Source organism: Orbicella franksi, chromosome 12, assembly GCF_964199315.1.
Source record: "Orbicella franksi chromosome 12, jaOrbFran1.1, whole genome shotgun sequence".
NCBI classification, from domain to species: Eukaryota; Metazoa; Cnidaria; class Anthozoa; order Scleractinia; family Merulinidae; genus Orbicella; species Orbicella franksi.
The window spans coordinates 8,722,965-8,735,774 of NC_138156.1; the positions used below are offsets into that span (position 1 = coordinate 8,722,965).

Sequence of the window (12,810 nt, forward strand, 5' to 3'; positions counted from 1 at the left end):
AAATCGATAAGTTTTCTACAGTTATCACCGCAGATCACATTTTTCTTAGAAATACGTGTGTGACTTGAATTAATTATTTCTACACTAGAGGATTCACCCAAAGTTTAATTCGCTTTATGTTTCATTTCTTTGCGATACTTGGACAAGCATTGTCGACTTCGTAGTTTAACAACTGTCGATCCTTTGGCGCAATTTTGCTGCATTTGTTTTTATGCCGAGTATCATGCATTGGTAATACACTGTATCCTCGATAATGCAAATTATATTGATTACAACTAAAAATGGTTTCCGGGAAAAACCGGAACGTATTTTGTAGATTACAAAGAATTATTTCCTTCTTGTGTAGCACAGGAAATCGATCCAAAGATTGCTTTTCTTTTCCTGGAAGACGCGCTGTAAATAGGACGTGGTCCTGATTGGTCGAAACTTAAAAAGTGGAAAAACCCTACGTGTTTGATTGTTTTTCCCGTTTTCAATTTCGTTTTCGCTTCACAGCATTTGTACACGTCAGCTACATCCCCTAAATGGTCTCGATCAAGCATTCCCTCTTGTCTTTCGTCGAAGGAGCTGCTGCTGTTCTTTGTCTGTTTTGAAATCCCCTGCGACATCTCCGCTGGTTAAAGCTTCACTCGGCGGTTTCATCATATCAGAGGTTCCTCAGTCAGACTTGAAAAGCTTACAACATCCATCTGAGATGACTGTGCGCTTTCGTTTCAGCCTCGCTTTGTTCTTGGCTTTCTTGTTGACGTCTCCAACGAGAGCATTCATAGACGAAACAAGCTACACTGCTACAGCACAGGCCTGGAATGGCGTCAAGGATAAAATTTCCCTTGGTAAAGACTCACAGTTTGTGTACAAGTTTGCCGACTGTCTTAATGGCGCCAAGAAAACATGCAGTGAAATTCAAGGAATCATAAACGAGCTACCGGAGGTGATAGATAAAGTACTTCCTGTTGCACGGACACAAGGATTGGCTCTGCTTTCGATCTATTTCTTTTACAAGAGCTACTTATTGTACGACGAGGCAAAGATCTTGGAGGCCAACGTTAAGACCTACCGCGGTAAGTTTGAAACGTTGGAGAAAAAAAATAAAACTGCTCAAAGACTTCATAAACACCGAGCTTATTCCACAGTGGGAAGCAGGTAACACTGCTAACTTGCAAAAGACCGTCGACAACTTGCTGGCAAAGATGGGTCGCTACGCTCCAGGAGTCCAAGAGTTGACTCAAGCCATTCGCCAGGATATCAACACGGGCAGAAGCAATCAGAGGAGGTCCATTTTTGTTGCTGTTGGCGGACTTCTCGCCTGCGTGGGATCTTTTATTGCTGGTACACCTTCTATATGTGCTGTTACTATCGGCACTACCGGTTACAGCTGGTTGAGCTACAGTTCTGTTAGCGACATCCTTCCAAAACTGGAGAGGCTGGAAAAGGCCGCGACAAACCTGAGCCAAGAAATAACGAGGTATCAGTTAGAACTTGATCTCGCTAAAATGAGAGATGAACTCTACATCCACTGATTAGCCCCTTTATACTGCCCCTTCAAGCCAGCTGGTCAACACTGAAATTGTCTTTAATGTTTCCATACAGTCGTTAGAGTACTTGTCAGAAGAATTTCTTTTATATTATCTCGCCAATTTCCCAATGATGATCATCCCCTAAATCTTTGACCTATCAGTTTTTCCGGCTGAGGCTGAATATTCTTATTTTTCTGCCGATTTTAAGCTTGCGAATGTTCTTAGATTATAGCGTACGACATTTCGGTTTCCCAGAATGTATTTGGTGTCTAGATAGTGTTTAAGTCTGAATTTTTTTTTTTATCAGCCTGTTATGACGCATAAATGCAGAAATGTTACTATCATCGAACATACGGCTAGTGCTGTTTTCTCTGTTTCTCGGCCAGTAGTAAAATAATAAAAATGCATCACAATTTGCATTTTTATTATTTCGAAATTTCACGCATTTTTATTCAATTTTTTTGTTTTTCTCGTTTCTTGTCATTCACATTTTACCCATCGAAGACTGTAGTTCAGGCAGTCGAAAGCTTGTAATTTTTAATCGTTTCAGCCCGAGATCGTTTTAAGTTTTTACCATGCTTTATCCTGGCTGTGCCCCTTCAATATTTTCACACAAAAAATTATATTCTTTTCAAAATCTCAGCCTCGGGTTTTTTAAAATATTCTTAACATTTTGCAAATTTCATCCTCGATATTCATATAAAATACATTCTTATAAAAAAGAGTGTGTGCATGTTGACATGTAGAGAGCGGTTTTCAATTGGTTGTCGTAAAACCGAAACCAAAACTAATTAGAATTCGTAGCAAATACACGCAACATCGTGTGGGCGACACCGAAAACTACGCTAGAAAGCCCAGTGTTTTGCTATCCTCTCAACAATGATAAATTTCTGTAAAGTATACAAAGCTTCAGTTCCAAAACTTTGATGTTAATGCGAGATAAATAGCTGACTTCCCTCAGGTACTCTCTTCATTCGATTGACTGGCAGCTGACTTGAGGCGCGGTAATAGGAAATTTGCTGCTGATCACGGTGACAAATTATGCCATGTCGCAATCATTTCGACCGAAGCCTTTTGATCACTTATTTCAGCAGTGAGCTCAAGCAGTTGTCTAACATATGTTGAGAAATTATACAAACGAAGAGCTAACAATAACACAAACCTACATCAATGTTGTGCACATTGATAAACGCAAAATATGGTTATTGATCAGCGTGTCGGTACCTTTGGAATAATTTATTTCTGAAGTATTATTGTAGATGATAGTGCAACTTTTAATGTTAAGTGAAGTTTAATTAGACTTTAAGTTGCAACAGTTACTATTAATGAATACGCAGGATATAAAATAATACTAAAATACTGTAGAAAAAGGGAGAATTGTAAGCATTTAGAAAGTCCACAAATCAAACAATTGACTATTGAACACGACTAGATAAAGAAGTTGGTGAACGCGACATTGTTATTTCCTTCCTTAAATTTGTTATTGTAATGAGAATGTTTATTGTAGACTTCATTGCATTTTATCGTACTTTTAAATGTAATTTTTGTCATAATCCAATTGCAATTTTTGTCATGATTTTTTGATTTGGATAATTAACAACTACAAGCCCCACTGAGGAGTAATGTTTTAATAAAATTGTATTGTTTAAGGTATAAAACCAAAGCTAATGAGAATTCGTGGCAAATACCAGTGGTGGATCCAGACCTTGAGCTAACGGGGAGGGGGGTGGGGGGCGGATTTTTTGCTTGGCCTGCCGGCTTTTCTTCCTTCTGCGATTTTTTTTTACCCAAAATAGGAGAGGGGCCTTGCCCAAAACATGTAATAGCGTGCGGGCGAAACCGAAAAGTATGCCAGAAAGCCGAGTGTCTTGTTCCCTTCTCAACAATGAGTGTTTCTTTATCAATTTCTATAACGGGCACAAAGCTCAAGTTTTAAAAGTTTGATGTTAATTAATGAGAGATAAACAACTGATGACTTTCCTTATTCTAATCACTTGATCGACTGACGACTGTCTTGAGGTGCGGAATTAGCTGAATGACTACATAGAGTAGTTGGTCAAAGCTGTAAATTTGTTCTTGTAACGGTTTATTGTAGATCTTATTGTATTTTTTACTGCAATTTTTATCATAGTCCAACTGCAATTTTCCTCATGACTTCTTAATTTAAGAAAATTAACGACAAGCCCCATGAAGGAGTTTAAGAGGGAATCCACCAGAAGTTCGAGTAACAACTGGACAAAATCTTTGTACGAAGATTATTTACATCGTATTGCAAACTTCTGTACCACTGCTTTAAATATCTTCTAAAAAAAATCATTTCTAACAACACCAAATGTCGAAAACAAATTGTGAAGTTCATAAGAAACACTTAAACGTACTGGTGAAATGAAACTGATGTTGAAATTTTACCTGTGGTTGCACAATTTCTCTGATTTTTAAAATTTATTTTCTCGAGATTCGATGGGAAATTGTCTTTGGTGTCATTTCATGCTACTGTTTATATCTTTAGCATTTAAAAAATGCAAAATTGTTTTTAATATACTTAAAATTATTCTGGTACAAGGTTTTTGTCCACAGTAAACAAAATCACTCGATCACCTATCGGATTTCGTCTTAAACATGTGTATAGATAAGATCTGGACATGTATTTAATCTTAAAAAGTGTGCTATTTATATTTTAAGTGGGTGGTGTACTGTATCTCATAATGTGAAATGAAGTGCATCTTTGAATAAATGTTAAAACTTGATATTGCTCGTTTCCAAATAGAATTTTCTTTTAATCATGTTCAAGCAAACCCATCCATTTTGTAGACATTCTTACCCAACCTTTACCATTATAAAAGGAGATCTGATACATTTCGAAGGAAAGTTAGTTTTTTTTTTCCGAAGACGCGCTATGAATAGGACGTTGTTTGTTTTGATTGGTCAAAGCTTGAAACTCCCTCTGGTACACATAGGGTTGCTTGTTAACGATGTTGAAAAGGAAAAGTTAACCCCAATCTGTTTGTATTTCACAATACAACGGTTTTCCTCCTTTCAATTCCGTTTTCACGCTTTAGTTATCACGCTACCTTGATTTTTGCCATCATTAAATTGATCAATGTTAAACAGAAGCAACCGCTGTATCAGTCATGTTATTGCGAAGACAATAACGTGAAATCGAAGAATGCCTACCTCTGCGTAAGATTCACCTGGAATAAATGTTGAAACTTAATATTGCTGTCGTTACCAAAAAGAACTTTCCTAACGAAATCTTTGCACCTATATTCCCCTCCACCGCGGGTAACTCGAAAACACTGACCCCCGGTCCGCGGACCCCCACTACGGACCGGGTCCGCGGACTACCTATAGACCGATCCACGGACTACCCCTACGGAGCCCCTCTACGGACCACCCCCCAAAATAGAATAAAAAAAAAGAAATAAATACTTCACTTATGGGTTGTCTAGTAGATTACTTGTGTTGGTGAAATTTCGAGTATTATACCGTGCAAATGTAATTAACACCCCCCTAAAAAAAGCCTCAAAGCTGAAATTTAAATGGCCGAAAAACAAGAATTTGCGTCAGGAGATGCCGATGGTAAAAAGAAGGAAAATTGTTACTTTCCATTCGTGGCTCAATCTGGCTATCAAAGATGTGTTTTTAAGTCGTTCAAGATTGTTTACATCTAATTGCGCTGAGCAAATTATGAAGCCTGGAACGAGTTCAGGAATGCTTGTGAGAGTGGGCTGAACAAAACGGTGGAGGGGAAAGAGCACAAATTTCGAAGCTTCCCGGAGGCTTCCTGGAGGCTTTCACGGTCTTTCATATACAGTATGGCCACAGCAAAGGAAATGGCAATGTGTAATGATATAACTTGCGCCCGAGCCAGTGAACCCAAGAATGTTACATTTGCAAAATGTAATGTTCGAAATTTCGCTGACACGATCTATTAGACAACCGATAACTGAAATATTTATTTCTTATTTTTATTCTATTTTGCGGGGTGGTCCGTAGAGGGGGTCCGTAAGGGTAGGTCCGTGGACCGGCCATAGGTAGTCCGCGGACCCCGGTCCGTAGCGGGTGTCCGCGGACCGGGGGTCAGCGTTTTTGGGTTACCCCTCCACCGCCACCCCTCAAGATCAATAAGCATCGTTCTGATTCAAGGAACAACCACTTAATTACTACTCCTGCATCGCCTTTGGCTCCAAGCGTTCACTAAGTTTGACAGCTGCGCATGCTGTTCGGGAATTCGGGACTGTACTCGAGGCCGGGAGCTTTGGAAATCAAGTTAGGCTTTCAGGCGCTGTTGATAGAGTTGATAAAGGTAAATTTACCGCCGTAGGGAGTATGTGGAGCAGACGTTACGAGCGTTCACCTCGCAAAGTAGAAGATTGTGGGTTGTATGTGTTTATAAAGCGGAGTACGGAGTTGCGCCATTGGAGGAAACGTGGCAACAGGAAAATTCATGAATGAGTTACTGAATTTAATGAAACTCCAGTTCTCTCACCGGCTCTTACAGCGTTTGCGAGTATGGTAGGTTGCATCGCCGGCTTTCAAAGTGGCCCCGACTGCTCACGATTACCTTGATCTATTTCTACGAGAACTCTTTTTGCAGTGGCTTACAATATGAGATATTGTTTGACGTTGTTTTTCATCGATTTGAAGTTAATAATTTACGTAAAAGTAGTACTTTTAAGCGTGAATAACTGACCTATAGAGAATTCAGAAACAGTAACAAAGGGTACAACCCTTGGGCTTGAATTAAGGATATCACTTTTTCGAAGTAAAGCAGTGGATGTGTTTAAACATTGCTCAACGCATAGGTTTGTCACCCTTAAGGAAGAATTTCTGCGCCACTACCTCCCACATAGTTTCCATTCCCAACATAACAATTGCATGTAAAGCCCTTGCTGCGTTACAGTTTCACAGTAAAACGGCCTGCGTACAAGGCTAATGGCTACAGTTTTTTTAACGACGCGCCAACAAGGAGCTTTGTGCGCACAACCAGGAAAACAATTGCTTGGCATGATGCTTGGGAATGAGGGATGACATTCCTTGCAATTGCCGTACAATTAACATACAAGTCTATTTTAAGGTGGCCGAACACAGTTTTCGCGCGCGCCTTTGCTGATGCAATTCAGCGCGCGTACAAGGATTGCAAAAAAAACCCAAAAAACAAACATGCCGTCAATAGAGCGATCATTTTATTTACTAAACACCCGCACTATCTGTGCTATTTTTCTCTATAATGGAACGCAGTGTATTGATGGCTTTAGTCTGTTATTACGATATGTTAGAAAAGGTAACGATGCAAAGAACCCAGCAATTCTCAGCTTTTTCTTTGTTACCGAAAGAACCCAGTTAAATGCAGCGCATGCGCAGTAAGTTAAAAAATTGCGATTGACTGAAATTGCTCTCTCGGAAATACGTCTATTTCTCCAGAACCACTCATTAGAACTTCACGAAATTTGGCACAAAAATACTTTATAATTAGGAAATAAGTAACTGGACTACTGAAAAGAATTAACTTTAACAAAGGAAATTCTAGATATTCCAGTGAACCTTCAACAAGGGATAATTAAAGATCTCTGTTAAATTATTAGCAAAATGGTGTTACCTTGTGAGAATCGTTACAAATAAACACTTCCGATTTTAAAGGCCTGTTTATATTTACTCATGTTGCCATGGAAACGGCATATATGTCAGCTTAACCATCAAAAAACCAACGTCTGTGTTGTTAACTTGCTTGCTGCCATTTTGGACGACCGAGGGATCAAGGGTTTGAGAGAAAAAAGTAAATGAAACACAGGTATCAAAAACTGTGTTCAGCCACCTTAAGCTTGGGTTAACGGAAAAGATTTAACAAGAAAATTGATCATTGGATAAAAAATAACTTCGATATCAAAGACAAAATAATGTCCATATTTAGATCGATCGATGGATGGATGAATTCGCGCAAGGCAAATTCTATATCAATGTATAATTCAGATGCAGATATGATGTTGCACGTTTTTGCAATATTTGCTTGCTCATTTGTACAATATTGCTAAACCCACCAACACTTATGATTATAACCTGGATATAACCAATTCAGAAACAATAATTCTGGGTGACCAAGGGAGAGTGGGGGCAAACAAACACTCAGGGAAGGTAGCAACTAGTTTCCCCTCCCTCTTTCACCTCTTCTTCTATAGTATATCATGACATTGCTAAAATACAAACACAGCCTTGAATGAAATTTACCAATAAGGGGTTTGACACTGTTAAGATGAACAGAAATAACAGGAAGGCCATAATAATGAGGTGTGGCTGCTAATGGTCATTCAGTGCCCTGGACGCCGATTCGACAGTTCTGGGTACAAGCCCTGACCGGGATTGAGGAGTTGTTCTCTCTGACAGGAACTTTATTCGAACAGGACCTCTCTTTACCCAGGAGCTTGAGTATAAACGGGTAGAGGCGAAGTGTGGCTTAGCAGACGCTACTACTTACAAAACCACCTGCAAGTTATCATGCAAAATGAAGCGCAGACTTAGACCTGTTGCAGACTTCACTTCATCATTAGCTGGTGATAAAGTGACTGACTGATGAGATGGTCGACTGGAGTAACCATCGCATGTTTTTAAGAAATATGAAATCATTTTATTCACTATTCATTGAGAAAAGCCTAGTCGCACTGCTGAAATACATCAGCCCCTCTTTGACTTCGGATCACTCGCTAGCTGGTGAGTGAACATTGACGAGACCTGGAAAAAACCAAACCTGTCGAGCAAAGATGAAAGAAAACAATAAGCGTCAGTGATCACGATTGGAAGCTGTTTCAACTCAGAATACCAGTATAAGACAAATTTAACCATCAACAGGAGGGACTCCTTGATGCGGAAAGTCGGATTCATCAAAACTAGTTCAGTCATGGTTCATACCAAAGTCAGGTCTCTTTTTCAAGGGAAATTCAAGGACCATTAAGCAGTATTATTATATGGCTTTACGCTTGTTTTTGTAGCCGATACAACGCGCGCTCTGATTGGCTAATTCTAGGGCATTATTCTCGGGTAATGCCTACAGGCTGAATACGGGCCTGCAAAAACAAAGCAAAAAGCCAAATAAAATAAACAACTTATTAACCTCCAACGTGCGGTCTTTACGGAAAAATCTCAAACCTCGCCCTTGCCGTATTGGCCTCGCTATCGCTCGGTCAATACGGCAAGGTCTCGGTCTGAGATTTTCCCGTAAAGACCTCACTCTCGGATAATAAGTGGTTATTCAAGCACTCGTTTCCCTCAGAATCACATGGAAAATTTGTTTAGGTAAGAAGGGACAAAATACAGAATACTCAAGACTCCACTGAAGGCAGGATTACTTATACCGTTGGGTACTTCACATAATGTTTCATCAAAAAAAACTTTCCGAGACTGATATTTGTTATACTATTTATAAATTACATAGCACAGCACACCACCTGTTTTAGAGGATGCGGTTGACATTGTTGTTGCTCAGAGAATGATCCGAACGACACCACTTCTAATCCCACGATCCGTGAATCTCCTTTCGTAGTCTGACACACTCGGCAGACCAGGGGAATGTAGCAGCTGCCGCACTCCGGTACAAAGAGACTATTTAGTTTCATACCTACAATCAATTCGGTACAAACTTGATTTGTCAAGAGGTGCTAAGCGTGCAACCACGCAAAATAAACTATGTGATTGTCTATGTCTATACTAATAATGAAAAAAAAAAAAAAAAAAAAAATTATATAAACATATAAACAAACAAACGAGCTACAAAACAAATAAAATTATGGTATTATGGGGTCAGAGCACTACTCTTTTCATTGTAGACACGAAAGTGAACGAACACTAAAACTGAAAACTGAACTTAAACTTTTTAGGAATCCAGCATTGAGAAGTTTAACAGTTTACCACAGTCGGACCTCTCCTTACGGACGCCTGACAGTTCATTTAGTCGCAGAGAAAGCAGAATTCCTGTTACTTCTAACTCTATAATGCGGACGGACACCTTCATAATACGACAATCACGAAAATGAAAGAACAAACACTGATAATTGAAGATCAACTTGCTCAGAATCCCGGAATGTAGGAGGCTTAACTTGCCCATTATAGGACTATTTGCAAAGCGCGGAGGATGATTTGCACCCAAGACGCCCTAGAACAAATCCAGATACATGTAGTGGCAGGGGAGAGAATTTGAACCACACTTCAAATTCAGAGCCCCTAAACGACTTGGCAACCCAGCCACATATAATATTTGATAACACCGTTTAACTCTTGTAGTTTAACTAAAGTTTAAGTCAACGAAGGAGTTGTTACCTGGAGAGTGATCGTTCTTCGCGTCAATCAAAGAACTTAGGTTTGACATTGTACAAGTCTCTTTGTCGATAACAAGAACGTTTTTCTCGTCGACTGTCTGTTGAAAGGAACTCTGCAATACGTCAGGAATATGCCTTGTGAAGGAGTTAGAAGCGAAGGAACCTGCTCGGACGAAAAGAACCTGGTCAATATATCATATAGCAGCATTGAGGGTAAGAAAACATCGAAGAGAATCATGTTTTAATAGTTACTGCTTAATTTATTACGGCGAGGATAATAAGATTGGAGTACATTTGATTGTATTCTGTAACCAAAGACTAGCTCGAGCACTTGGAAATTTTTCACGTAAATAGTGTATAAGGATACGTGGAGTTGCTTCGTAATGTCGCTGAAAAAGGGCTCAGTCGATTCTTAGAGAAAAAGAAAACAACACAAAAAAATTATTTTTTCTCGCCAGGAGTTCAAAAAGAAATTGCAGTAAGAAATCTAAAGGAGCGTGGAGTTGAGTAATTGAGAAAAGCCGAATTTAATTTTTTTTTTTTTTTAGCTTACTGTCCATGCTTTGATTTTGCTCCAACGGCAATCAGTTAAAATCTGCCCCCAAAAAGAGACACGCTAGATACGAAATTATGACGGAGGGTTATATGACCTTAACGCACTGACAGATCCGGAAAACTCCGACTGGAGAGAAGTCGCACTCTGTCAGAGATTTGGGTAGAGTGCAATTGATTCTCTCTAGCAGAAAACAGCATAGCTACCTCACCTGTGACAAGGCTGCCACCACAACGGGCACAATACAGCACAGGTTTGTCACTTTCATCTTTGGGTTTTTCCTGAACCGAAAGACACTAATGTCAGTATAAGGCTAATGTGCTACAGGCAATGTGGATAACAGTTTACCCCACGTAGGACTTTGAAGTGTAACTTCAAAAAATTCCTATATTTTTAATGCAATAAATGGGCTTGTGTAAGTTTTGTTCCACGCTGAAGGCAGGACCGCCAAGACAGAGAGGGTCAAAGTCGTACCTTATCCGGGCAGCCAGTGGGCTAGTAAATTTCAATTTTCAGTTGCCCCCGCTAAAATATTAATTGCCCATGCTTTCAACTCATTGTTTTGCTCATCTTGCAGTCTTAAGTTTTGAAATAGTTTTTGATCCGGGTTGGTGGGCCTGCCAGATCGAAAGGATGAAACTCTTACCTCAGATGCTACTTTCTCTTCCTCCCTCGTGCTTTTACTGCTGTTTGAAAATCTTCTAAGCCTTGTGCTTCTTCTCCGACCAAGTCGAACATTGCTCGGCATCTCAGACACGCTATTACAGGGACGCTCGCTTCTCCTTGAAGACGACGATAAATTCAGTACACCTTCCTTCACAGTTTCTTTCGACTCAGTATTACGATCAACATGCGGCGCCTTCGTTTGCAAGCGATTTTCTAATCCTGCCTTTTCATGAGAAAAGTCGTCTTTTACGTCATCAAGGATATCACGAGGCTTTTTCTCTGAGTTTAACTCGTTACCATCCCCTCCGTGACCTGGAGCATTCGCATCAGCTTCTTTTGACTTTAACAGCTTTTCTACTGCGACGAAGCCTTGAACCCCTGTGTTTTCCAGCAATGAGGATTTACCAAAATCACCGCCTTTCTTTGACAAAGTAATCGAACAATTACCAAGACTACCTTCTCCATTTCCTACATTTTTAATTGCGTTTGGTTCCTCGGCGCCGAGATCCAAGTTTGACGAGTTTAAACTTGTCCTCTCCTCACCCTCCCTGGGTGTCATCCAGTTCATTTCCTGTTTGACAGGTGAAGGTGAAGGAGTGGACTGAGGAGTGGCAAAGAGAAGAGGAGAGGACATCTGTTCCCTAGCGAGTGGGTCGCTTTCAGGTTTCTTCTTCAATGCACTATCAGATTCTTGACTCTCCATTTTCCCATCCACTTTCAACTCGTTAGATTTAACCGTAACGAAATTCTCGCCATTTACGGGTTTAAAGTCAAGTACCAAAGTCATTCCATTGAAAACCTTCCTCTCACTCCCGTCGACATCAACGTTTTTCCGTTTAAATTTATCAAGTTTCGATGCCACTCTCTCTGCATTGAAAGACAGACCTTTAGAAGTGACGCCAGAGAAAGCTGATTGGATTAAATTAGAAGAAGGGGTAAAACCTGAAGTCTGGTTTCCTTGCATGTTGCTAAGTGAACGCTGCTTGGCAGATGGTATAATACGTTGAAAGGGAGTGGTAGAATGAACGCTGTGTTCCAGTGTAAACCCATCACCTGGGTTTCCTTGGACCTTACCTACATGTTGGGACTCTACAGATGGTTTACTATCGCTACTTTGAGGAGGAGTTGCACAGTTGCCGCTGTGGTCTACTGTAAACCCAACAGCTAGGTTTCCATGAGCGTTAGTAGCCTCTACAGAAGGTCTTGCATCACTGCACTGACAAGGAGTTGCACAAAGATCGCTCTGTTCCAGAGTAACCCTGTCAGTTTGGTTTTCTTGGTTGTCAGGTAGTCGGGCGTGGTCTTCAAATGGCTTAACATCTGCATGAACGTTCTGTTCCAGTGTAACCCCGCCAGTTTGGTTTCCTCGGTTGTCGGGTAGTGGAGTGTGTTCTACAAATGGCTTAATATCAGCGTGAACGTTCTGTTCCAGTGCAACCCCTCTAGTTTGGTTTCCTCGGTTGTCAAGCAGTGAAATGTGCTCTACAGATGGCTTTACATCAGCATGAACGTTCTGTTCCTTGACTGGAGTCTCCACAGAACTTCTGCTCAGTTGGCTAACAGAACAGGGGCTGGTATTGGCGGGACACGGTTCTCTTTTACGTGCAGATGCGAATTCTTTCAGGGAAGACATGGCCGCGGAGAAGTTGTTGTACTGTGTAATTCTCTTGCGCACCCATTTGGATATCCCTGGTTAATCAGATCAAAAGGTATGTTTAGTGAAAACTACCAAACATGCTAACCATACAGGCGAAAATTGTTACAGCAC

General features: G+C 40.4%; 1 protein-coding gene and 1 pseudogene across 2 annotated transcripts in view; one reads left to right on the top strand and one right to left on the bottom strand.

Annotated features, from left to right (window-relative positions):
- The first annotated feature begins 381 nt into the window (after positions 1-381).
- LOC145463420 (uncharacterized) lies at positions 382-8,038 on the top strand (annotated as a pseudogene). Its single transcript, XR_014041330.1, has 2 exons — positions 382-6,594; positions 7,339-8,038. The product of XR_014041330.1 is annotated as an uncharacterized LOC145463420 (transcript).
- Positions 8,039-8,124: 86 nt separating this feature from the next.
- The window catches only part of LOC145463413 (Fanconi anemia group J protein homolog), a 37,768-nt gene continuing 33,082 nt past the window's right edge, over positions 8,125-12,810 (bottom strand). Inside the window, exons 31-35 of the mRNA XM_081447168.1 lie at positions 11,023-12,731; positions 10,588-10,657; positions 9,825-9,986; positions 8,957-9,126; positions 8,125-8,259 (exon numbers count right to left, since the gene is read on the bottom strand). Of these exons, the coding sequence (XP_081303294.1) occupies positions 8,209-8,259; positions 8,957-9,126; positions 9,825-9,986; positions 10,588-10,657; positions 11,023-12,731 (2,162 nt within the window). The 3' untranslated portion in view covers positions 8,125-8,208. The remainder of the gene's footprint in view (positions 8,260-8,956; positions 9,127-9,824; positions 9,987-10,587; positions 10,658-11,022; positions 12,732-12,810) is intronic.